Below are 26,688 nucleotides of genomic sequence, written 5' to 3' on the forward strand. Positions count from 1 at the left end.
AATTTCCACCGCCTAGGGTTCTTTACCGCGCACCTACGTCGAAGTATGCGGGTGTCGGGCATAAATTCAGCGCTACCGAAGATGCGGCCGCCGAGGGTGGGATTCGATCCCGTGACCAGTGGGTCTGAGCACTGGAGCATCATAACTGCTAAACCACCAGGTTGTAATGGGCAGCTCCGATGAGTGAGAGAACGGATATAGGAGAGAAAGAAGGATATAGGGAGAATTTCATGGGGAAAAAGAAACGAATTTGTCGAGGAGACGGAATTCAGACATGTGCTACCTACGATCTGAAGACGGACATTAAAACCACTCGGCCAGTCAGGCACATGCTAGCAGAGTAAAATATACTTCCTATAGAATAGCAAAGAAAAGGAATGGGAAAGCGAAGGGGCCGTAAGGATGATAGATGAGAAGTGCGGAGGAGAAAAAGGAGGTGGAGAAAAAGGTGCACATAGAATATAAAAAAGCAGAAAAGGAGACAAAGAAAGAAAAATACAATACACGTAGACAAAAGTGGTGCAGAAAAATGTGGGTGAAAAAAAAGAAGCAAAGATGGCCTACCAGTTTTGCACTTCTTTCAGGCTTCGCGCTACCATTTTGACACTGTCTTCACCCCCAGGCCCCCACCTCCATAGTTTCGTTATTGTGAACGCCAAATCAATGGACAGATATTCCATTCAATTGCATTATTGCAACACAGTTTTTAAGCAACGCTCTCACAAAATCATGGAGTATGTTGTCACGCATTTCTTGCATTTTAGTCTAGACTGATCATAAAAGCGCTTGGTAGGAGCTTAAGGCTGACTCAGATTAAGCATGACACTTGTATTTTTCAATGATCGAGAAATAAGCTGTTTATAGTTAAACAGAATTCTCCGGTGAGGTTGCATTGCTGGCCTGGCTATCGTAGAAGTACTCGTTTTTATCCTCATATTTACCTGCTGTGAGGATTAAGGGACGTTCGTCACTATGTTTGCTTATAGCAGACGAGAAAGGATTAACATGAACTTTTTATTTGATGGCATGGGTGGAACGGCTGACGGCGCTCGGATACGCTACCGTGTGCAGCGCCGTTGAGTCGGACGTCGCGGCACACCCAGCAGTCAGGGTCGCAACTCCGGAGGTCCAGGATCAGGCCATGGCTCACGACGACCACACCCGGTAGGCCTCGTCCACGAACCTGCTTCCAGCCACTGCACCCAGGCAGGAGCCGTTCAGCAGGTCTCGGCCTTAGACCTTCAACAGACACACCGGAGCTCGACCTGGCCGACACGTACGGGTCTCACGTCCGGCTCAGGAACGCTGCCAGGAACTCGTCCTCTCGAGCGGCACACCGCTTCCTCTGCCTTCGTTGCCTTAACCCTCGAGCTCTCTTTTCCGCACGTTCCTTCTTCTTGGCCAGGGCACCGCCAGGTACCCTTGGGTGCACACTGCAGCTCATGAGCTCGTGGCCCACGTCCGAGTCTGGCGCATCACTCGGCACCGCTCGGCGATCCTAGATTCAGCCAGCAACTTCCCTGGCACCTGGATCCTCGGCCACTCTGGACCTCGCCCGGTTCCGTGCTCCTCTGTGCGCACTCCCGCGTCTCGCCCGCCAGAACGTCTCGCTCGTCCCTTGCCGATGTGCGACGCTCTGGTGAAACCGGCGCTTGATGGCGTGGGTGCGGCTACGGAGCAGTCAACCCGCATCGGAGACGCGATGCTCCATACGGGGAATGGCCAGCCCGTCCAGCGAACAGCTTGCGTCGAGACGCGATGCTCGGCGCAATCGTGACCATTAGCCAGGCCACGTTCATCGCTGCGTCGAACGGCTGACCGTGGAGACGTCTCGCCGAGATCCGCAATGCCCTCGGCAAGGAAGAGAACAGCAGGCCAGGCCGCGCCCCGAGATGCATTACTCGTGCCGGCAATGCCGCCCCAGCTGGTACTTGGACGACAGTAGCGTGGACAGCCGCGTTCCCTGGCTGGAACCTGGCTCGCCTGCGTCCGACGCTCGGCCCGCTGTCTCCCGTTTGCCGCTGCTCTGGCTCGTCCCCAGCCACAGAGCCTACTGCCACGTAATGGTCGCACGTGGCCCAATCGTGGCACGCCAACTCTATGGGCCACCACTGGTCATCAGCTGATTGGCGCACAGTTGCCTCGTAATCGCACGTGCCTTCTTCTCTTCTTCATTTCTTGTTGTCGCCTTCGTGCCACCTGCCCTCCGCTCTTCTTCTTCAGTTTTGGTTTGCCGTTCCTCGGCGTCTTTAGGTCCTTTCCTTACACCTGATTATATGTTTTTTTTATCCTATAGTTACTTTTTCAGCGGTAGAAACACGATGCTTACTGAACAAATGAAAGCAAGCGCAAATTTTTCAGTTTTGAAAGATTCATCATTTTTTTAGATTCGTTGTTCTGTAAGAATTGTTTTAATAAAGGCGTTTAAAAGAAGATTTCACACAACTGCTGGCAATTTATCACAAATATAAATACACGCAATCCTGTTCTTTAGGAATGTTTTCGCGTTTAAACACTGACAGCGATGTCATGCGATAAGAACAAACCTACGAGTGCTGATTGATCATCTGCACAGCAATCACATTAGCCTGAAGAGCTGTGAAGAGGTTCACAATATTGCCTGTTAATGATGAAAATTCACAAGTACTGTGAGACGTTCACAGATTCCCTTTCCGAGCTACTTTTTTGAAACAATTCACGTGTTGGATGTTTTGTCTTCACCTGAATCGGCAGGACATGTCTATATGCTTGTATTGAAACTCGCATAGCTCGCAAATGTTGCAACGTGTCCATAGGCGTTGAGATTGTTGAGAAGTGGTGGCCACTGGAAAACCTACGTCCGCACACATCATTCGAATGAGGCCTTTCACCGGTGTGACATATGCAGTGCCTCTTGAAACAGTACAGTTTGTTGGACAACTATCCGCATGCAGGGCACACCTGTCGTAAAACAATTTTGTTGCACTCCTTACTAATCTCGAGGTTGGCCGCACCGGGAAATTATTCTACGGAGGAGCACACTCGGGGTTTTTCGTTGACGAAATTTTTCTTCTGATAAGACGCTTCAGGACTTTCTGCAGGTCAGCTGTGACGGGACAATAAAGAAACATTTAGGATACCTTATGGTGAAGCTGTATATGGCGAGGGCAAGATTATCATCCACTGGCAGTAAATAAGGAGAAATTTTAAAAACTTCAGAAAGCTTTGAACTATTGCCATGCGTGTAAATATTGTGGTGCTTGGAAGCCTTCTTTGTTTCTCTTCGGGTTTTTTTTTTAATTCCTTTTCTCTCCCTTGTCTTTTCCGAGTGTATAAGTTTTTTTGTTTCAAATTATATCGAATTAATTTCAGTTTTTGTGACCCCGGTCATTAAAAATTGTTTAAAACGCACTTTCAAGCTGAGATGTCTGGGCAACATAGCCAACTGTTTAGTTAGGAGGAATCATTACAAATCATGCAGAATCACGGCATATTTAGAAAAGTGTGACGCTGAATACTAACCAATTCCTTACGAACCCCCTTAATTCTATCTAGCATTATGCTCTCGGTTCGCTCCAGCAGTTAAATACCAAAGAGAACACGCCACTCTTTACCATATGCTATAGAGCTGCCTTAAACAGAAAGAAACCTTATAATTCTCAGACTGCGTATATCAATACCTTTCAGCAATGGGAGGCAACATTGGTCAGGTCTCAACCGGAAACACAGTTGTGGGTCCCGAAGTGGGCAGAAGCAGTCACTAGGTCCAAACGTATCCTGGCTGGCTTAAAAACAGAGAAATCTTGTCGCTAAACATCAGCACCGCCACATTACATTGTTTCTCCTCCTCATCCTCTAGCACACGAATTGTCACCCGATCTTTACGTATAAACTAAATAGGCATTCTACGCTTGCTGAACCACACATCATTACTTCTGCCTCATCGCTAAGGGTAACAGTAGAGTAGGCACGTTAACAGAGATGCTTCATAATCATTCCTTCCCCACACCAGAGATCCACCTATTAACGTGATCTGATTTTACTACTTCAAGTCATAAAGTCACAATATTACCTACGTGTTCACCGAAGTGAAAATGAAACAGACCGCTGACTTTTATTCCTATCACAGTAGCAGCACGTCGAAATCACGCGCTTTTATTCATCAGTAGTTTATTAGTCATTACACATATTTTAACCTGGAATGTTTCATTGCACATTTCGATGATGAAAAAGATAGACAGCCGTTTGGTTGTGAAGGGAGAGATAGTAATGGTCATTTCTATGAGACGGCAAAATGAGGTTTTCGTGCGTTGAGCCGTTGTCCTAGGGCGACCGTGGCACGAGCGAACCGCTTGACCTGTTCCAAGGTTGCCCACTCGTTTTCCAGGTCTCGCCGAATGAGACTCACCTGCCAGAACCTTTCACGCTTGTTGCGTGTGATGACGGGTGAGCTGCTCTCAGCTTGTCTTTGTCTAAAAGTCTAACTGATATCAAATAGTTACCCACGATTGCGTGTCATGAGTTACCAAGTCAGTTACATTTCTAAAAACACCAACGCACCAATACCACATATGTTGACCGATGCTTCCCAATGAGGACTTCGCTAGTAAAGATATAGACAGATATGTTAATATAGAGGTGCAGACATGTGCTCTTCGTGAAGGATGAGATTAGTTAAAAGTACAAAGATACTGGTGCACCACTAACAAATGAAATTCAATACTCCTCATCTATCGTTATGAAAGAAAACATTTATTGCATGCGAATAATTGATTTAGAATTTCTCTATAGCAATGATACATCGCTTTGTAATTGTGGTTGTACCCACTGTGTGCTTATCGGGGTGTATGGAGTTATTTAAACGTCTAAAAATCTCGGCACACCAATAGCAAGTAAAAATTCAGCGTTATTGCCTAACAATGCTTCATTATTGAAATTTGTTTTGAAGGCAAACGATTGCTCGTACATTTCACTACTGAGTGGAAATGCAGCCATGGGATTGTGAACGTGTCATCGTGTGTTTATCATTCGGTATCACGATAAATTTTTAAAAATGTCACCGCACGTAGCTACACCTCCTGTATGAGCACCCTCGTTCTTTTACTGTCCTTGCAACTGTGCGGTCATTGATACCTTTGAAGAGCTGATGATGTCTTTTCATGAATTGGCACGCAACTCTCATTAATAGCCCCTCTCATCCGCATTCATGCTTTCATGTAAACGAAGCCTTCGTAGCCACGCAATGGAATTAGGGCAGGTGGTACACTTGAAGGAATTCTCTCCTGTGCGATTGCAGTGGTGTGAAACGACAGTAGACTTTTTGGCAAACGATTTAGCACAACTGTTTCAATGGTAGGACTTGTAACACGTGCACGTTCGGTGATGTGCCACAAGGCCAGCCTTTAATTCAAGTAATCTATCTCACATGTTGCCATGATAGGGCTTCTCGCCTGTATGCATGTAGAGGAGTAAGGCAAAACTGTCCTTACGTGAAAAACATTTAGCCCATATGTTGCAATTTTAAGGCATTTGACTCTTGTGCGTGTGTTCGTGTGCACGAAGATTTCCCTCCTCTGCGAATGGCTTAGCGCATGCTACCCACGGAACGGCTTCTTGCTTGTGTGCACAAGCAGATGTATCCGGAGGTCATGCTTTGGGCAAATGATTTATCGCATGAGCCACAACGATACGGCTTGTCACCTGTATGTATGCGGAGATGTCTTGTGAGGACAATTTTGTGTGCAAATGTTTTATCGCAAAAGCAACAATGGTGTTGCTTCTCGCCTGTATGCACGAAGAGATGTTGCGTGAGGGTACCCTTTTTTGCAAATGATTTATCGCGAAAGTCGCAATGATATAGATTTTCGCCTGTATGCTTGTGGCTATGTAATATAAGGCTATGCTTTCGTATAAAAGATTTATCGCATGAGCCACATTGATATGGCCTATCACCTATATGCACGTGGAGATGTTTTTTGAGGGAATCCTTTTGTGCAAACGATTGATATTTCACACACGTTGCACTGATGGGGCCTCTCACCTGTATGCGTTGCCAATGTCTCTTGGGACCTTTTTTTCTTTCAATATGCTTTGTCACATTTTCGGCACTTGTGGCGTCGCTCCCGAGGTGGCTTCTGGGCGTGGTTGACGTCGCCGTAGACAACGCCCAGGTCCTCGCACTTTTCCCTTTGTGAGAAGCCTGTAGCGTTCCTACGAGGTTAGACAATGCAACTTAATACAGCGCATACACTATTCTGTGGAAGGAAAGCAGTCTATTTTTATCAATGGACAGTTTGGGAAAGACAAGATAGCTTTTATGTGAGGCCTACTGACTTATTCATACACTTTAGCATTACGTATATCTGTTTAGCCTTCATTCGCAGTGTTCAGCAACAACTCAACAACGGTGCATAAGGTACATATGCATTTTCCTGAGACAAAGTGCACACTGGTTTTCTATTTATACTTATAGAATATTTTCTACCTAATTATTCATTAATTAGTGCTTACTTGCACACGAATACTCAATGCGACAACACAGTATGTACAGCAACAACCTGAGAAAAAGCTCTAAAAAAACTTTTGTACATCTAAGACAGAGAAATTCTTGAGAATCAAGTCACCAGACTACTTTTTTTACTACTTTTAACCGACAGTGGCATGTTTGACTGTTTATAGTATAGTTTTATCTCAGCTGAGCCGGACTTTTTATAGCTGAGCACATCGGCAGTATGTTATTATGCAGTTTTTACGAATTATTACATTGCATATTTTTCCAAGCAAAATAACTTTACACCGACAGCGTGGTATTGTGGTTTCATCTGGCATAGATAACACTTTTAAGTGATCGCGGCAGTTTGATCCGCTGCAACATAGCAAAAGAAAGGTTGTCATTTTCATTCGGAAACTGTAGCTCGTTTTGATAATTCACGATGCCATTATTCCACAACTACTCCAGGGTTGTTATTCTGTGCTACATTTTCAAGGCTGTATAGATTACTGTTACCTCTAAAACAATGATCACGAAAGCTCCTAATGAACGCAAGACTTTCTTAATGAACCTATTCACCATAAAAATATTCTACAACTAGATCACTAGAAGTAACAAAATAATATTTTCAGAAATAAATTATTAAAACAGCTTCCAGTGAAGTCACGTGCCTTGACACAATAAAAGACGTTTAGAAATTATGATACAGTTGCAAATATGTACTGTAAATATTTAAAACCGCTCTTCACAAGCTCTTCTAATCCATTAGTCATACACAGTACCGCACTTTTGTCTACCTTACATGCTATATACGGCACCATGCAGACTTTCGTGACAATTCAAAATGCATTACGGGTAATCGAATAGCATCGAAGCGGCTCAAGCTTCTGCATAGCACAAGCACACAATAATGGATACTGCCACTGATATTTTGGTATTTTAAAAGCACATATTTATATTCTGCAGGCAACTACTTATATGGAGACATATATGGTCCATGCGCATATATTTATAGTCGCAGCGCAAGCATATCATCCATGAAAGCAGGCGTTAGTCTACCATCTCTTGCATCACGGTGTAAACATTCCCGCTTATGAATTTTTCACAAGCTCTAACACCATGCCTACTTACATCACAAATTCATAATTCACCCTCATCACATTTCACAACGCCTGAATCAAGCCTTCAAAGTCGGCATGCCTTTGTGTAGAACTAACTTGTTTTCGCAGACCTTCATGCCACGTACATCGAAGGAATGGAATGTCCTTCCAAACCTGACAGCAACCATTCCAGATTTCAAACTTTTGAAGAACGCATTGGCTAACATTGTATGACCAGAAACATGCTAACTGTATAACTATTGTTCTCTTTTATCGTTCTTGCGTTGTTTTGTTTCTTTTTTTACTGTTCTTCCCTACCCATTCCCCTCTGTAATGTCTATTGACCTTGAGGGTAAGTAAATAATGATAAATTATTTTGTTCACTATCATTTGCGTAGCTTCAATAGAAAAATAAAATTTCTCAGCTCTCACTAAATCGCACAAAGCTGTACCACAACAGAGTTGCTGTGCATGTTTCAGGTTTTCCTGCTAACCATTTTTGCAGAATTTTTGCCTGCGATCGAGCGCACGCCAAGAGATTATTACAACAATTTACTATCCGCCACATTTGGCAAACATTCTTTTAAACTTCTCCGCTGTAAGAAAGTCCTGTACCGCGTATGTGCCTTGGAGTATAAAGCGATCCCAATACTCAGAATTTTCGTCCACTAATAAATAACGAGGACACAAACAGGCACCAAACACCGTATAAGGATGCGGTAGTAACGTAACAAAGAATGGACGGGGACGAAACATGGTAAATACTGGGGCTTCGTGCTTGACATTATCTTGTCAATCATCTGTACAGAATGCTTGGGCTGTGGATAAGAGCGTGTTGGTTAATGAGTATGGTAGTTTTGTGTCTACGACGCATTGCAATAATCGACCATAACAGCTGAACGGTCAGGTCTGCTCAGAACGTGCAGCACAGTTTATGCAAAAGCTGTAAGATTGGCTAAGATGCGTGATAACGGCTACAAGCTTGCAAACAATTTTATGCAGTTTTTCAATGTTGTGGTGGAGGACGATGAAGAATTAAGTCTGGCGCTTTCGTAAGGGTTGCGCCATTCAACGGGCCACACGTTAAACAATTCACATTCGATGACACCTGACTGTTCCTTCGCTGTTGTAAAGTGCGTTATTACACTTAATATTGCGATTCCTTTCTCACATGAACCTTGCCTAGGGTCAGTTTGCATGCTGATTTCAAAGCACTGGCGTAGCTCAGGGGTAGAATACTGGGCTGGTACACAAGAAACCCGTGTATTTGTTATTTACTTTTTTCTCACTTTGGGCGATAGTGGTTACAGACACCGGCTGCTGCAGAGCCAGCGGACAACTGCAGCGCACGCGACTCTTGTGGTCTCACAACAGCTTCCTTTGTAACTACGGGTCATCGATTCCGTGAAAATGGTCGAATAGAAAAGCGGTCTGTGGGCCATGATCCCCTTGGTGCCACTCCTTGCAGTGGCACTTCGTGTACTAGAGAGTGGTGGTAAAGCTTATGGCTGTGTTGCTATGGTTTCGAGTGCTCGCTGTGAAACTTTGCGCACTAAATCTTGGCAATAAAGCTTATGGCAAGGTTACTTCGGTGTTGCGTGCTCGCATTTCGGAGTCCTCGGAACTCCTGCCGCGATTAATTTTCTCGTAAAGAAGGTAGGCTTGCGCAGTGCGCGTTTTCGGGAAGGGGGAAGGTTCCTTGCAGCCCCCATCTGTCTATTACGTCAATGTATGGGGCTGTCCTTGTGCCCACCACCCTAGGTGCCTAGGGTGGGCGACTACCACCCCAGCCCCCCCCCCTCCTTCGTCGTTTGCAAACCCCTATGATAAAGAAGGCGCGGGTCTGATTTGGCTGCCTTGATCACTGGATGTCGAGAGTCATCAGCTAGTTTTCAAATCCCCGCGCTTCTATTGATCGCGCAAAGAACGCGCGTCACCTGGCGAATGAGCCAATGACATTTTAATGGGCCCCGCGTGATTTGAATCTGCCGCCACTTTGCAATACACGTGACTTCACCTGATTGGTGAATGCTAAATCACGTGATCTGGCAGTACAGGTAATGACACATACTTCCTCGCATTTCTCTGTCAAGCCAAACGCTACTGCTATGCTACATCTGATAAGCTGGCTTCCCTGTAATGACGCTCAAAATTTTGCCCTTACCGCACGCTGCTTCCGACACATGCTGAAGCCCCTATGGCCGCACGGCTTATGCTGGGTACGGCATGAGCAAAGGCGCCACTGCTGGACACTGGCTGTGGCAAGGCGGTTCTGTTTTCGGCCGCATACATACACTCTGAAAGCAAACCTAGTTCTTCGTTATTGTGACAATAATACGTGAGGACTGTCTGGAAAAAATTGCAAATCTCAAAATAATTTATAGTAGTCGTACAGAAAAGAACACACGACAACAATGCATTCAGGCTGAAGGTCACATCTTTTATAATTAATCATCATCATCAGCCTGACTACGTCCACTGCAGGACAAAGGCCTCTCCCATGTTCCGCCAGTTAACGTGGTCCTGTGCCTGCTGCTGCCAATTTATACCCGCAAACTTCTTGATCTCATCTGCCCAACTAACATTCTGTCTCCCTCTAACCCGCTTGCCTTCTCTGGGAATCCATTCAGTTACCCTTAACGACCCTTATTATCTTATTAGTTACCCTTATTATAATTAATGGGCCATCGTAAAAAAAGCATGTGTCTGAAAATATAGAGTGGCACTGAAGGACCTCAAGTGATAAAGATTTCTGAAGATCTTCTAATACTCACGTGATTGCCTTTATGCGACAGAGCATGCTTCTTTTTATTCCTTGCTCAAATTGAACTTCTGCAAGTAAATGCAAGATGAGGCATGCTTCCATAATGGGAAATATTCCATCCCTTACCATCAAGGAAAGCTTCATCTACGTCCTGGTGTTTCGTAGCGTTTCGCTCTGCATAGCCATTTGCAGCAGGAATCGTACAGGCAGAAAATGTTTTGGCCTAGTGTTATGTATTGATAACAATAGGATGGCATTGCTACTAGACTAGTGAAGAAAGCAAAGGGCTAAGTACATGGACAATTTCTGTGTTGTCAGGTAGAAGAGGGGGGAGGAAAATGAAAGGGCTGGGCAGTTATGCAGTTATCAGACCGGCTGGCTTCGCTGATCTTCTGGAAAAGGTGAATCTATAACTAATCCAATGTGCAGCAGCAACTTAGTTTTAATTGTGCTAAAATATCGCCATATTGTTAGAGAGTTCTGATGTAAGGCGATAAAGAAGTCACTTTCCAATGAACATATTGAGTTTCTTAGGATAAAATTGTTCAACATTACACGCAGAACATGATATGTATCTGCGTGAACAAAAACGCATCTGTCACATTTTTAGGTTGAAGACTCACGCCGTCTCAAATGAGATGTCACGCAGCCCTAGCAGTAAAGAAAAGACTGATCTGCCCTTCTGTCCATGACAATATTGTACAGTGCGCCAGTGTTGCGGAATTGATGCTTCCATTCCACTCATTTTCATACCAAGGAAAAGCAACTTGCTGCAATTCCATTTTTTTCTACACCTCAGAATAAAAAGCTTCGCTCATTCAAGTCCAGGAATGGCCTGGAAGGTCCATTTCGTATACAATTCTCGAAAATGGAGAGGCATAACTTGACATCTTTATCAAGCTAAGAATGATTCTAACAATATACAGCAAATGTCATCAGATGACTTAAAACACGTGAAAATACGCAAAACACGCCATGGTCGAGAAATGGTTGTTTAATGACTTATCTCATGCAGTACAACCCCACTACAAGTTTCCATAGTAGTAGTTCTGCCGCTACCTATAGTATTTCCATTGTAAGCACAATCTTAGGTATGATGTTAGTAGTAAACAATTGGCAACCTATGTATTTACTTATTTCGAGCGTACTTTTTACTAAATGCAAGCAACTAGTAAAGCTTAATACTTTTGCCGGTACTAACCAGGAATGCTTTCTTGGTCTTTATCTGCTAGGTAAGTACTAGGCTACATACGTTGCCAAGTCTATCATAGACAGCACCGTATATATCACGTCTCTCGCACCACCAGGAGTGGAGTAACAGTAGAGTTCGCTCATTACCCAAGATGCTTCTTAATCCTTCCTTCTTCACACCAGAGATGCACCTACTCAGATCACGTGACTTCACTACTCCAAGTAATAAAGTCACAAGGTTGCCTACGTATTCGGCGAAGACAACATAAAGGGGGGAATCGCCAACGTTTCCTTCCATCGCAGCAGTAGCACGTAAGCAAATATGGTTATATATATATATATATATATATATATATATATATATATATATATATATATATATATATATATATATATATATATATATATATATATATATATATATATATATATATATATTAGCTCTAACGATTTATTGCTCATCTTGATGGTCAAAAAAAGGTAGACAGCCATGCCGATGTGAAGAAGGAGAGAAAAATTATTTTTATGCACCAGTAAAATGAGGTATCTGTGGGGGTGGTGCTTTTGCTGCAGGGCCCCAGTGGCACGAGCAGCTCGCTTGGCCTCATCTATGGTTGCCCGCTTGCTTCCCAGTTCCGGTTGAATGGGACCCACCTGCCACAACTTTTTAAAGTTGTTGCGTGTGATGACGGGTGAGTTGCCTACGGCTTGTCTTTGTCAAAGAGACCAACTTATGTAAAATAGGTGCCCAAGACTGCTTGTCATTAGTTATCAGGTAGGCTAAATTTCTAGAAACATAAACGCACCAATACCACATAAAATTTACCACATATGTTCACCGATGGTTCCCAATAAGGACTTCTTTTACGCAAGTAAGTGATTTTCACATTTCGCTTGTTAAGATATAAACAGCTGTGCTGATATGGAGGTGCCCACAAGTGCTCTTCCTGAGGGGTGAGATTAGTTAAAAAAATACCGGTGCACCACTAACAAATAAAATTCAACACTCAAGCTCATCAATTGTTCTGATCGAAAACATATTTATTCATGCGAATGATTCATTTCAAATTTCTCCAGTGCAATGATACACAGTCTTGTATTAGTCGTTGTACACACGTGTGCTTACAGGGATGTATGTGGTCATTTAAACATCTTGAAGTCTCGGCACATCACTAGCCTGTTCAAATTTAGTGCTAATGTCCAACCATGGTTTAAAATTAAATGTTGTTCTGTACGCGAATGGTTGCTCGTGCTACTGAATAAATACGCAAGCATGGGATGTGAAGGCATAAACGTGTGGTCATCATTAGGTGAGACGATAAATTTTTAAAAACGTCGCGGCTCATAGGTACATCGCCTGTATGAGTGACTTCGTTATTTTATTGCGATAGCAAATACATGGACACTCTCGGCTCGATTTCAACGCTGGCGTCGGCCTTGATGTCATTTACTGTATATGTCTAAGTATCTGATAATGAAATCACAAGAAAAAAATAATTCATAAAAATACTTCACTCCGTATCTGCATGTAATCTGCAAATGTCGTCGAAAGACGATAGTCTTGCGTGAAGAGAGAGTGAACAATACATTTATTTGATGTTGTGCGCAAGAAAATTGGTGAATGGTATTCTGGAGGCTCTGCGTAAGAGTGCCTCGAGCGTGAAGTAGAGGCGAACGAGCGCATTAGTCACGTCACACTTGAGACATAAGCGCCATCTGGCAGTGTTTTTAGAAAACAAAGCATGTGGCTTTGAGACGGGTGTGCGCGCCCATCTCAGAGGTGATAAGCTGTAGAACGCAAGGTGACGGATAGGTGCCACCACCGTCTAGTTTTAGCAAAGCGTATCAAGCACTAGTCTTTCCGTGCAAGCGTTGCATGGTCAGCGCACAGTGATAAGCGCTACGGTCCTTGAAATTACTTATGTATGCCTTTTCTAGTAAAAGCTCACATACAGAATATAAATGTGTGGTTATGGTGCCGCAGACATGCGCAACAGTTGCTTTTTATTTGAATATTACACAAGCATGAACGCTCAACCTTGAGCAAAATAGGTAGGCCCTGTGGACGGGTTCGGCCGTTTCAAGTACCCGATGCCGTTCAGAGTGAACAAACAGACAAATGTACAGACACACCAAAATGTTTTTGTCGAAGGTCCCCAAGAAAGACTATCGTCTTTAAAATACTCCGATGCGCAGAATCGAACGTGGGACCTCGGCGTTGTAAATGCGAGGCACTACCAAAGAGCCTCTGTTGGGTGCCTCCTGGGACGTTCAAACGGCAAGCTATACATATCTGCCACTTACCGCTGTTGGCGGTCATATTCGGGGGAAACCCCTGTCTTGTTTTCCGCACTATCGGCAAGATGGCGCAGTAAGCGTGCGGCGGCTCTCATCTCTCACACGTACTTTGGCCCGCGTCGAGAATAAGGGGGTGCACGCTCGATCGCGCGTCCTTATCTAGCTTTGGGGAGGTCGTACATCTCGTACGTATTCTGTTGTAGTTACCGGGCGCACAAAGGTCACTGTAATCTAGAAGTATGGTGGCTTGAACTAGTTGGTATGGCATGACATAACTATCGTCTTGTCACTCCAATTGTTGCGCATTCTCCGTTTGCGAAAATGGCGCGCTTTTCAGACAGGACGAAGCAAAAACTGAGATGTTTATTCGCGTTCGTATGTACCTGCGAATACGTTTCGTGCGTCATCTGTGCGTGAGAAACTTGAGGCACGTTTCGATGTGCTGGCCATTCTGCGCGTGACCTTCAAATTTGTTGCTGTCGCGTTCATTGCTTCGCCTTTACGGCAAAGCTGTGACTTTTTTTGGCAAGCTCACTTTCCTCACCTCTGTGCGTACATTGATGCCTTTGAAGAGCTGATGATGCCTTCCACGAATTGGCACAGAACATGCATATATAACACCTCTCAGGCGTATGCATGTATTTATATACATGAAGCTTTCATATCCATGCAAAAGAAGTAGGGCAGGTAGTTCACTTCAATGAATTCTCGCCCGTTCGTGGACCTAGGTATGCCACGAAAGCAGACTTAAATTTCTTAGCAAACTTTGGCGAGTCTGACCGTATCTATCTATCTATCTATCTATCTATCTATCTATCTATCTATCTATCTATCTATCTATCTATCTATCTATCTCTACACTTAGCTCTCTTAGCCGTTCCGATAATGGGAGCTATACCAAAATTGGTATGGCATAACCTGACACTATGTCGAGCATAGCTGACCAGTCATAGCATGAAAATCTTGAAATGTTATGAATGTCATGAATTACATGTGATGATCTTGCTGTTCTTGAGGTAATTTCGTTCACGTGACATAATGCAAAACTGGTATGGTATGACATCACTGCAATGCTAAGATAAAGGACAGGCCCTCACGTGGAAATCATGATATGCGTGTCATGTGGGAACATGAATACATGCCACGTTCATAACGCTCGCTACCGTTTCGCTAGCCTCATATATACCAAATTTGGTATTACGTGACGTGAATAAACGACGAAAGTAAATGACACGTCCAAACCTAGTAATCTTGACACACGTGACCTGTAAAAAATGACTACAAGCTAAGCTCATAGTGTGCTAGTGGCTGTTTTGCTAAACTCGGTGAAAACTTTCTGTGGCAATAAAGGGAAGCTAAAAATCAAAGTGGGCATGTTTCACCGCTGAAAAATATAGTCCCACAAATGCGTCTATGTTTTCCGCGCGAAAATCATACGAAACAGCATTACTTTATTTTCTACAGTATGCTGTTGATAAAAAGATGCCGAACGAACCAAGGAGCTAATATAGTTTGTTTTGCTTTATGAAGTGTAATTTCGCGTTTTACGCGTCTCAACATGTCGCACGTTTTAGGTGCACTTCGTAGTGAAAAGGGCGTCATGGTCTTCAGGTGAGCGCTCGTCACCCTTCAGCTATTCTGATGACTCACCGAAAGAGCTTGTCTCGAATTTCACTAAAAAATGACTGTGTAAACAGACGTAGCAAGTTTTATGCAGTGGTATGATTCGAACACGGCCGTCATATGAAAAGCGAGTCTGGCTGGAGTAGTTAGCGGTTGAGTGCATGTGCAGTAGCGTACCATCATAGAAATCCCTTCATTGCCACAGAAAGTCATCCCTGAGTATTGCTTCACCTGAGTAAGTTTGGTATTACGTTACGTGAATGGATAACGAAGGTATATGGCTGGTGCAAACATGATATTTTCTTACATTAGTGTCATGTAAAAACATGACTACGTGCCAGGTTTATGACGTGCTCACGACCGTTTCGCTAGCTTCGTATATACGAAATTTCGTATTACGTGATGCGAACATACGATGAAGGTAAATGGCCCATAAAATATTACTACCATAACATGCGTGTCATGTAAAACGCGACTACATCCTACGCTCATAGCGTGCTCACCGCCGTTTCGCTAGCTTCACAAACACCAAAATCGGTAATACGTGACGGTATTAGACGACAAAGGTAATTGACACATCCAAAAATCATAATCATGGTACGCGTGTCACTTTTCTAGCTTCACAAATACTAAATTTGAAATTACGTGACGTGAATGGACGACGAACCAAAATGTCAGGCGCAAACATGACAATCATGACCGGGAAGTCACGTATCGCATAATTTACGTCCTCCTCGTAACGCTGCGCCGATTTGAATGTGACGAATCAACTTTCCTAATTTGTGCTTCGCTTAAGATTGATTCGCACTTTACGAGAAATCTGTCTATTTTTGACAAATAATTTACCACAGCTGTTTCAGTGTTAGGACTTGTAAGACGAGCGCAATCGCTGATGTGCTACAAGATCAACGTCCACATGTTCCAGTGTTAGGGCTGCCCACTTGTACGCATGTGGCAAAGTTACGCGAGACTGTCATTTCGTAGAAATTATTTAGCCCTTATGTTGCAATTTATAAGGCTTCTGACACTTGTGCCTGTGTTCATGTGCACGAAGATCTCCAACCTGTGCGAATCACTCAGATCATGTTGAACTGTTTAAGCATCTCTTGCCTGTTGATTGATTGATATGTGGGGTTTAACGTCCCAAAACCACTCTATGATTATGAGAGACGCCGTAGTGGAGGGCTCCGGAAATTTAGACCACCAGGGGTTCTTTAACGTGCACCCAAATCTGAGAACACGGGCCTACAACATTTCCGCCTCCATCGGAAATGCAGCCGCCGCAGCCGGGATTCAAACCCGATCTCTTGCCTGTATGCACGCGGAGATGTCTTGTGAAGGCATCCTCTTGTGCAAATGATTTATTGCATGATCCACAAGGGTATGCCTTGTCACCTGTATGCATGCGGAGATATGTCGTGAGGGTGCGCTTTGTGCAAATGATTTACCACAAAAACTGCAATGATATGGCTTCTCGCCTGTATATATGCGAAGATGTGTCGTGAGGGCGCCTTTTGTGGAAATGATGTACCGCATGATCCACAACGATATGCCTTGTCACCTGTAGCATGCGGAGATATGTCGTGAGGGTGCGCTTTGTGCAAATGATTTATCACAAAAACTGCAATGATATGGCTTCTCGCCTGTATGTATACAAAGATGGGTCGTGAGGGCGCCTTTTGTGGAAAGATGTACCGCATGATCCACAAGGATATGCCTTGTCACCTGTATGCATGCGGAGATGTGTAGTGAGGGTGCCCTTTTGTGCAAATAATTTATCACAAAAGCTGCAATGATATGGCTTCTCGCCTGTATATATGCGAAGATGTGTCGTGAGGGCGCCTTTTGTGGAAATGATGTACCGCATGATCCACAACGATATGCCTTGTCACCTGTATGCATGCGGAGATATGTAGTGAGGGTGCCCTTTTGTGCAAATGATTTATCACAAAAGCTGCAATGATATGGCTTCTCGCCTGTATGTATGCAAAGATGTGTGGTGAGGGCGCCTTTTGTGGAAACGATGTACCGCGTGATCCACAAGGATATGCCTTGTCACCTGTAGCATGCGGAGATATGTCGTGAGGGTGCCCTTTTGAGCAAATGATTTATAACAAAAACTGCAATGATATGAATTCTCGCCTGTATGTATGCGGAGATTTGTCGTGAGGGCGCCTTTTGTGGAAATGATGTACCGCATGGTCTACAAACATATGCCTTGTCACCTGTAGCAGGCGGAGATATGTAGTGAGGGTACCATTTTGTGCAAATGATTTATCACAAAAGCTGCAATGATATCGCTTCTCGCCTGTATGTATGCAGAGATGTGTCGTGAGGGCGCCCTTTTGTGCAAATGATGTACCGCATGATCCACAAGGATATGGCTTCACAATTGCTGACAACAACAAAAGGTGTGCGGCGAAAGAAAGTTTGCTTTGAATTGCGGCACCCACAAGCATGACACGATGTCCAGGGCACCGGTTCTATTAACTCAGCACATCTTAAGAAAGCGTTCATACGCTCTTTCCACGTCAAAAGACTTTGGCATCCTGCTGGTATCGCGGGTCAGGTTATAAATTTAATGTTATCCTGTGTGTTAAGTGTGTACAAAACAGGCAACAAACTCAGCTATATGTGGAAATCGCGAGGAAATCAAGACAGTGGCTTAGGCTTAGACAGCTGGCATGACGAATCAATCTGGAGAGATGAAAAGGGTAGATATCTCTTTTGTGTCAATAATCCGTCCGCACCAGCGAGGTAGCCTTTTTCGGTAAATACCGTTAAGGTAGCGCAGGCTGTCTGTACGTAGTGGAGAAATCTGCAGAGCTACCATTGAATCGTTTTTTTAGGAGGACATGCATACGCGTGTATCATTATTTTTTAACAAAAACGAACGCACTATTATACTGCCTTATTATGGCATATAAAGGAACTGAACATGAGGCGAAACCTCTGAAGGGGACAAACTATTTATTTGTACCCGAAATAGTTTCTCCTTTCTTATATTCCTGAACTTCATATATATTTTCGTCAGACATCCCGATTAGCCATTTTTACTCTTCTGCCACTCGCGTTACGTCGTGCGCGCATCACGGCAGTGCTTAATCTTTTATCGATTTATTCCCTCGAACAGTTTACCCCCTGACGTATCTCCCAGCCACCACGCTATTATTTGTCGCTCGAAAAACAGAAACGCTTCAGCTCCATCTTCTGGAAGAAAATGCAATATCGTAATTGATAGTGTCACTGCTAGCCTGGCTTCACTTCTCGATGTATCCCTATACAGCCTTGCAAAGTCAAGAACGTCCGCGAACCTAACCACTGACCCCTTCATTTGGCGTGAACTAAAAATAGCATGGGAGGGTAAGTAGTTTGACAAGTATGACGCGCTGGTCAAGACATGAATGATGTCATGATCCCGTCACGTACGTCGTCAAGCACTTCCCGCCAGACAGTGACACATACCTACGGGCGGGTATGTGCCACTGGTATGCGGGTATGTGCGACAGGTGATTGACACTTAGTTTCTACCCAGGAACGACAACAACACACATGGGCAATTTTAACGCGTGAGCGTTAAGCATTACCTGACATTGGTAGCGTTGACCCAACGAAGCCATAGAATAAATGTCATGGTTAATAAAGACTTGACATAGGCAGCATTGACCCCCCGCCGAATGCAAATAATGAAATTTAGGGTTCCAGCAGGAATCGAACCCAAGCATTCTGCGTGGCAGTCAAGTATTCTACCACAGAGCTAGGCAAAGTCTCGGAACCACTTTTCAAATATACGACAGTTTTCGTCAAACGTAAATAGTTATTGCAGTTCTGCCTACCCAATTTTATAAACATTAAATATGTACTCCTTTCATACAGCCGTGACGTCGGGTTAACGTCAATTGTGGTTAGTTGCTATGCGCTGAAATGTATTTATATAGCAAAGTCCCGGGCCATCATCACCACGAGCATCAGGGCTTCGTATCCCTTCTTCTAGTTTCTAAAGCACATGTTCCAGTTGACATCGTTGTGCAAGTGCAAACAACTGGTTATATAAACATCTGAAACTTTGCAACATATGTCTGTGCGCGCAACATTTGCACATATATTTTGCGTCATTTCATGACGTGTCGCTTGATAAAAAAAGGCAACGTGGTCTATTTCCCTCCGCATGCTTCGCATAACGTTGATTGCCAGGCATGAGAGTTCTGAAGAATTTTTTTTGTCTTTTGAAGTGTTCTTGTTTCTTTTTTTGTGTATTTATATTTATTTTTATCAGTCTTGGTGAGCCAAGGCCTTCAACAGTCGTTTTAAAACACACTGATTAGGGTGGGATGTCTGGCTAATATAATCAACGGTTTCTCCTGGCGGAATCACTTCAATCGTGGCGTATTTGCAAAAGTGTGACGCTGGCTGCTAACATTTTTTTAGATCCCATTCTTTTTATCATGCATTAACCTCTCAGTTTGCCCCAGATGTTAACTGCCAAAGAGAGCACGCCAGTCTTTAGCGTATCCTCTGGAGCTGCCGTAAAATACAGGAACCGTGTAATCCTCAATTGCGCATATCACTGCGTTTCACCACTTGGAAGCAGCGTTGCTCAACTCCTAACCGGAAACACAAGAGTGGGTCACGGAGCGGGAAGAGGCAGCCGCTAGGAATCAACGTCTCCTGGATGCCTGACCAGCAGTGCACTTTTGTGCGCTGAACAACAGCTCCATAACATCATATTGTTTCTCCTCCTCCTCTAGCAAACAAATTGTCACACGGTGTTCACGAATGGACTGAATAGGATTACTACACTTGTTGAAACACACATTAGTACATCTGCAGCATCACAGGGGACAGCAGCAGAGTAGGTTCGTTAACAGAGATGCTTCCCAATCCTTCGTTTTCCACGCCAGAGATTTTACTACTCCAAGTAAGGAAGTCACAAAGTCACCTAGTGCTCACTGGATTCAGCAAGAAGAGAACCAACAACTTCTTCTATTGCAGTCGTAACACGACGAGATCAAGCACTTTTATTATTCAGTGGTTCGTTATACATCTTTTAAGGTGGAATGATTCATTGCACATTTCTATGGTGAAAAAGGTAGAGAGGCGTGTGAGTGTGAAGTAGAAGATAAAAATGATCATTTTTATGAAATGGCAAAACCAAGTTTCCGTGGGTCGAGCCGTTATTTCAGGGAGCCAGTGGCACGAGCAAATCGCCTGACTTTTTCCAAGGTTGCCCAGTCACTTCCCAGGTTTCGCCGAATGAGACCCACCTGCCACAACCTTTCAAACTTGTTGCGCGCAATTACAAGTGAGTTTCCCTCGGTTTTTCTGTGGTAAAGTCCAGCTGATGTGAAATAGGTGCCCACGATTGTTTGTCTTGAGTTATCAGGTCCGTTACATTTCTAAAGACATCGATGCACCAATCGCAAATAAAATTTACTACATGTGTTCACTCATAGCTCGCAATTAAGACCTTGTACGCAAAACAGATGTTGGCACGTTTAGATAGTAACAAGGTAGACAACTGACCTAATATGCCGATGCCGACGAGTGCTCTTCGCGAAGAAAGATTAGTTAGGTGTTCACAAACACTGATAAGGTAATAACGAATAAAATTTAACACTTAATGATCATCGTTAAATTCCGCCAGTGCACTCATACACAGTCATATGACTGTGATTGTAACCGCGTGTGCTTGTCAGGATGAATGGGGTTGGTTACACGTCTAAAAGTCTCGGCTCACCAATAGCACGTAAAAATTTGGCGCTAAAATCTAACCTTCCTTCATGATCAAAATTTGTATTGTACGCGAATGATGTCTCATACAGTTCCGTAGTGAATGTGTACGCAGCCGTGGCAGGGTGAAAGTGTCAACGTCTGGTTGTCATTAGGTGTGACGATAAATTTCTAAAAACGTCATCACACGTAGGTACATCGCCTGTATGAGTGACCTTGTTCTTTTTTGGCAGGCTCGCGCTTCCTTGCCTCTCTGCGTGCGTTGATGCCTTTCAAGAGCTGATGCCTTCCATGAACTGGCACACAACTCGTATTTGAACACCATCTCACGTGTATGCATACTTTCATGTGAACGAAGCGTTCGTAGCCATGCAAAGGAATTACAGCAGGTAGTACGCTTGACGAATCTTCGCCTGTGGAGTGCCACGAGAGTAGACTTTTTGGCAAAGGATTTATCGAAGCTGTTGCAATAGTAAGACTTGTATTATGCGCGCATTAGGCGATGTGCCACAAGATGAACCTTTTAGTTCAAGTAATCTATCTGACATGTGGAAATGATAGATCTTCTCGCCTGTATGCATGTAGTGAAGTAATGCGAGACTGTCCTCCGTGGAAATGATTTAGCCAATACGTTGCAAGTTTAATGTTTATCTCACCCTTGTGCGTGCGTTTGTGCTCACGAAGATATCGCACCTGTGCGAATGGTTCAGCGCATGTAGCACACTTTAAGGCTTCTTGCCTGTGTGCACACACAGATGTCTTGTGAGGTCATACTTTCGTCCAAATGATTTACCGCACGAGCCGCAAGGATATGCCTTGTCACCTGTATGCGTGTGGAGATGTCTTGTGAGGTCACTTTTTTGTGCAAATGATTTATCGCATGATGCGCACTGATGTGCTTTATCTCCTGTATGCATGCGGATATGTAGTAGGAGGCTATACTTTCGTGCAAATGATTTATCGCATGATCCGCACTGATAAGGCTTATCGCATGTATGCATGGGGAGATGTCTTGTGAGGTCACTTTTTTGTGCAAATGATTTATCACATGAGCCGCACTGATATGGCTTATCGCCTGTATGCATGCGAATATGGAATATAAAGCTATCCTTTCGTACAAAGGATTTATCACACGATCCGCACTTATATGGCTTATCACCTGTATGCATGCGGATGGCTTATCACCTGTATGCATGCGGATATGTAATATGAAGTTATCCTTTCGTGCAAATGATTTATCGCATGATCCGCACTTATAAGGCTTATCGCCTGTATGCATGTGGAGATGTCTTGCGAGGTCACCCTTTTGTGCAAATGATTTATCGCAAAAGTCGCAATTATATGGCTTTTCGCCTGTATGCACGCGGATATGTATTCTGAGGGCATTCTTTTGTGCAAATGATTTATCGCACGTGTTACAATGGTATGGCTTATCGTTTGTATGCATGCGGAGATGTCTTGCGAGGGCATTCTTTAGTGCAAACGATTTATCGCAGACGTTGCAACGATGGGGCCTCTCACCTGTATGTGTGAGCATATGATCTGTGAGGTTACTCTTTTCTGAGAATGACTTCTGACATATGAAGCAATGATGGGGATTCTCGCCCGTATGCGTGCGCCAATGTCTCTTGAGTGTGCTCTCTTTTTGAAATGATTTGTCACACACTTGACACTTGTGGCGTCGTTCCCCCGGTAGCTTCTGGCCGCGGTTGACGTCACCGTACAAAACGCTCAGATCCTCGCACTTTTCCCTCTGTGAGAAGCCAGTAGCGTCTCTGCGGTATGAGACAACGCATGTAATAGGACACACACACAATTAGGTGTAAGGACAGCAGCCTATTTTTGTCAATAGACAGTTTGGATAAACATGACAGCTTTTGTGAGGCCTACTCGTTTAATTGTACTCTTTAGCATTACGCATTTTTTAGCATTCGTTAGCATTGATCAGCAACAACTCAAGATTGGTACATAACGTACACACACATTTTTCTTAGAAGAAGTGCACACTGTTTTTTTTGTTCAAACTTATAAAATTTCCTCACTCTAATTATACAGCAATCAATGTCTACTGGTTCACTACTACTCAATGCGACAAGACAGTATGTACAGTCACTTGAGATGAACCTCTAATTAAACTTTCGTGCCTCTAAAGCGGAAAAATTCCTCAGTATCAAGTCACGAGACTGCTTTTTTTTCTGAGAATGACTTTCGACCTACAATCACGTCCCTGACTGTTTGCGGTACCTATTTTTCTAAGCCGACCCGACTTCCCAGCTGAGCACATCGCACAACGTTGTTCTGCAGGTTTTGCAAAATATTACATTGCATATTCTCCCAAGCAAAATAACTTTACACAGATGTATATTGCCACGTTCCATTTCCCAAGTTTTTGTTATCGTCCCAAAACACCACACGATTCTCAGCGCGAACCACGCCTGCAGTTTTCGAGAAGGTTCCGGACTGTAGTAGATCATTCCGATAAGATCACGCCCACTGTGCGAACGGCACAGATTGTTCTGGAACCTACGCCACCGCCAGCGATAACGCCAGAACATTCGACGGCAAGAGTATAAATGCCGACGCGCTTCGCCGCTTGTCAGTTGTTGATCGAAGGCCGACGCTCCGTTCGCCGCTATCAGTCCGAGACTGCTATCTGTGCGAGACTGCTGCTGTAATTAGACTTTCCATTTACCGGGCACAGGTTCGCCCAAATAAACAGTTAAATTGCAACACGAACTCTCCTGTCTTCTGCCACGTCACGACCCCGTGACATCTGGTGGTTCGCGCTAAAAATCGTGTGGTGTTTTGGGACGATAACAAAAACTTGGGAAATGGAACGTGGCAATATAACGTCATCTGGAGTAGATAACACATGTAAGCAAGCAATCACGGCCGTTTTCTGCGCTGCAACAAAGCAAAAAAAAAGGTTGTTTTTCTTCATTCACTGTAGCTCGTTTTGGTAATACACGACGCCGATATTCCGAAGCTATTCCGGGGTTGTTGATGTGTGGTACATTCGCAAGGCTGTAAGAATCAATGTTACCTTTAAAGCAATTTCCCCCAAAGCTCGCACTTTCGTTGAGCGTACGACTTTCCTAATGAACTTCGTCACCGTACAAAAATTTCTACCACTAGGCGTAACAAAATATAGCATCTTCAAAATATTGAGATATATAAATAAAGCAAGTTCCACTGACGACGTGCATTGACACGATAAAAGACGTAGTTTTGAAATTATTGTACAGTCGCAAAAAACGCTAGCCTGCGTGGTAGGCGCTGCAATGTCACAGCGAAAGCTACAAAAGCGGCCTTTCAGACATTTTCAAAACACACATTGGTTAACTACTGCAAGTACACTTGGTTGGTACCCACTAGGGCATTAAAAATAAATTTTTGTGTGTAATAATAATTTTTGTGGTCGGCTTTCTCCATGCTATTTTTTGTTATTCTTCTTAGAAGCATGCTATCCGCTAAACCCTTGCAAGGAATTTTGTGCCATATGTGCATGCAGTGGCTGACAACGATGAGGAATTATGGATGAAAAGGTATGTGCCACAGATAGTAAGGAAACAAGAACAAGCTCTTGTGATGGATTGGACCATCGGATGGCCCACTTGTTACGCTTTTCGCATTGTGCGACGACTCGTTGTATTTTTCGCTGTTGTAAAACGCTTTATAAGTCGTAATAACGCGATCTATTTCCCAACATCAAGCCTGTCTAAGGCAAGTTTCCCAACCAGTCACAAGCAACGGTGTAGCTCAGTGTAGCTCAGTGTAGCTCAGTGGCAGTATACTGGGCTGGCATCCAGCGTACCCGGCTATGAGCCCCTGCGTGCCATTGGTGCTAGGTCGTTCCTGCCTAAGGCAAGTTTGACATGTTATAAGCACCAGCGTAACTTACTGGCAGCATATCGGGCTAGCACGCAGTGGACCCGGGTTCAAGCCCCATTGTGTCATTGTTAAAAAAATTTTTTTGTAATTTAGTGCAATGTGGTTACGGACATCGGTGGCGGCGGCGGTGGTGTGGGCGGCGACGGCGGACAACTGCACGTGACCCGAAAAGGGATCTCATAACAGCTTTCGCTGTAAAATAAAGACTTAATATTTAAAACCGCTATTCACAAGCTCTTCCAATGCATTAGTGATATATAGTAAAGCATATTTTTCCACCCTACATGCACTAATCTGCGCAATTGCGAGCTTTGTGACATTTTAAAATGTTTTTCATCCATTTGCATGGCATCTAAGCAGCTCAAGCGTCTGTATAACAAGAGGACCGTTGCTGGATGCTATGCTGGATAGTGTCATTGATGTTTTGAGTAACTATTTCTATTCTGAAGGCAATGCCTTATATGGAGACATATATGGCCCATGTGCATCTGTTCCTTCTAATTCGAGCATTTTAAATAGAAACAAAAATTCCCAGATGTCTCTAAATCGTGCAAAGCTGGACCACAAGAGAGTAGCTGGGTGTAGTTCCGGTTCTCTTGTTAACCATTTTTACAGAATTCTTTGTCTGCAATTGAGCGCATGCTGACTCTTGATCCTGATAACTTTCTATCGGCTACATGTGGCGAACTTCTTTTATGACGCCTCTGTAGTTAGAAACTCCGGTATTGCGTATGTGCTTCAGAAACTTGGCCAATCTCCTTACTCAGAATCCTGGTCCACAAAATAATGAAAGAACACACGGGCACCAAACACCGATTAAGGGTTTGGTAGTAACGTAACAAAGAATTGACGGAGACGGAACATGGTAAATACCGGGGCTCCGTGCTTCACAATCACTTGTTAATCATCTGTACAGAATGCTTGGGTGGTGGTTAAGAGCGTGTTGGTTAAAGAGGACGGTGGTTTTGTATCCACGACACGCGGCAATACTCGACCAGAACAGCTGTGTCAACAGGCCTTTGCTGAACGAACAGCACATTCTATGCAAAAGCTTGAAGATTGGCGGTGATGCGAAATAACAGCTACAACCTTGCAGACAATTCTATGCAGTTTTTCAATGCTGTAGTTGAGGACGCATACCTGCTCGGATTTCTCTGTGAAGTCAAACGCTACTGCTATGCCACATCCGATAAGCTGGCTTCCCAGTAATGGCACTCAAAATTTCGCCCTTACCGCACGGTGCTTTCGCCACATGCTGAAGCTCCTATGACCGTACAGCTTGTGCTGGGTACGGCATAATCAAAGGAGCCGCTGCTGCACACTGGCTGTGGCAAGGTGGTTCTGTTTTCGGCCGCATGAATTTGCCCTGGAAACAAACGTAGTTATTCGTTACTGTGACAATGATGCGGGAGAACTGTCAAAAAACGATGTCAAATCTCAAAATATTGTATATCTGTTCTTCAGAAAAGAACAGACGATGACAATTCATCCGTACTGAAGGTCACATCTTTTGATAAAAAATAGGACATCGTAACCAAAGTTGATGTGTCCGGAAATTCAGAGTGGTACTGAAGGAGCTCATTGTATTGCATTGTGAGGATCTTCTAATATTCATGTGATGA

The 26,688-nt window shown here is 43.9% G+C and overlaps 1 protein-coding gene and 1 long non-coding RNA gene across 3 annotated transcripts in view; one reads left to right on the forward strand and one right to left on the reverse strand.

The window, feature by feature from the left end:
* Positions 1 to 2,060: 2,060 nt before the first annotated feature.
* LOC119183802 (uncharacterized) overlaps positions 2,061 to 26,688 on the reverse strand; it is a 43,005-nt gene continuing 18,377 nt past the window's right edge. The window contains exons 4-6 of one of the 2 annotated variants that reach the window (XM_075875702.1): positions 26,300 to 26,432; positions 6,020 to 6,189; positions 2,061 to 3,085 (exon numbers count right to left, since the gene is read on the reverse strand). In XM_075875702.1, coding sequence (XP_075731817.1) covers positions 6,060 to 6,189; positions 26,300 to 26,432 — 263 coding nt within the window. In that variant the 3' untranslated portion in view covers positions 2,061 to 3,085; positions 6,020 to 6,059. Of the gene's footprint in view, positions 3,086 to 6,019; positions 6,190 to 20,423; positions 22,951 to 26,299; positions 26,433 to 26,688 lie in introns of those variants that run through there. The other variant, XM_075875701.1, reaches the window with a different exon arrangement.
* The window catches only part of LOC142774737 (uncharacterized), a 56,790-nt gene continuing 42,199 nt past the window's right edge, over positions 12,098 to 26,688 (forward strand). Inside the window, exon 1 of the long non-coding RNA XR_012886526.1 lies at positions 12,098 to 12,216. This is a non-coding gene — a long non-coding RNA (uncharacterized LOC142774737). The remainder of the gene's footprint in view (positions 12,217 to 26,688) is intronic.

Source organism: Rhipicephalus microplus, chromosome 10 (assembly GCF_043290135.1).
Source record: "Rhipicephalus microplus isolate Deutch F79 chromosome 10, USDA_Rmic, whole genome shotgun sequence".
Classification (NCBI taxonomy): Eukaryota; Metazoa; Arthropoda; class Arachnida; order Ixodida; family Ixodidae; genus Rhipicephalus; species Rhipicephalus microplus.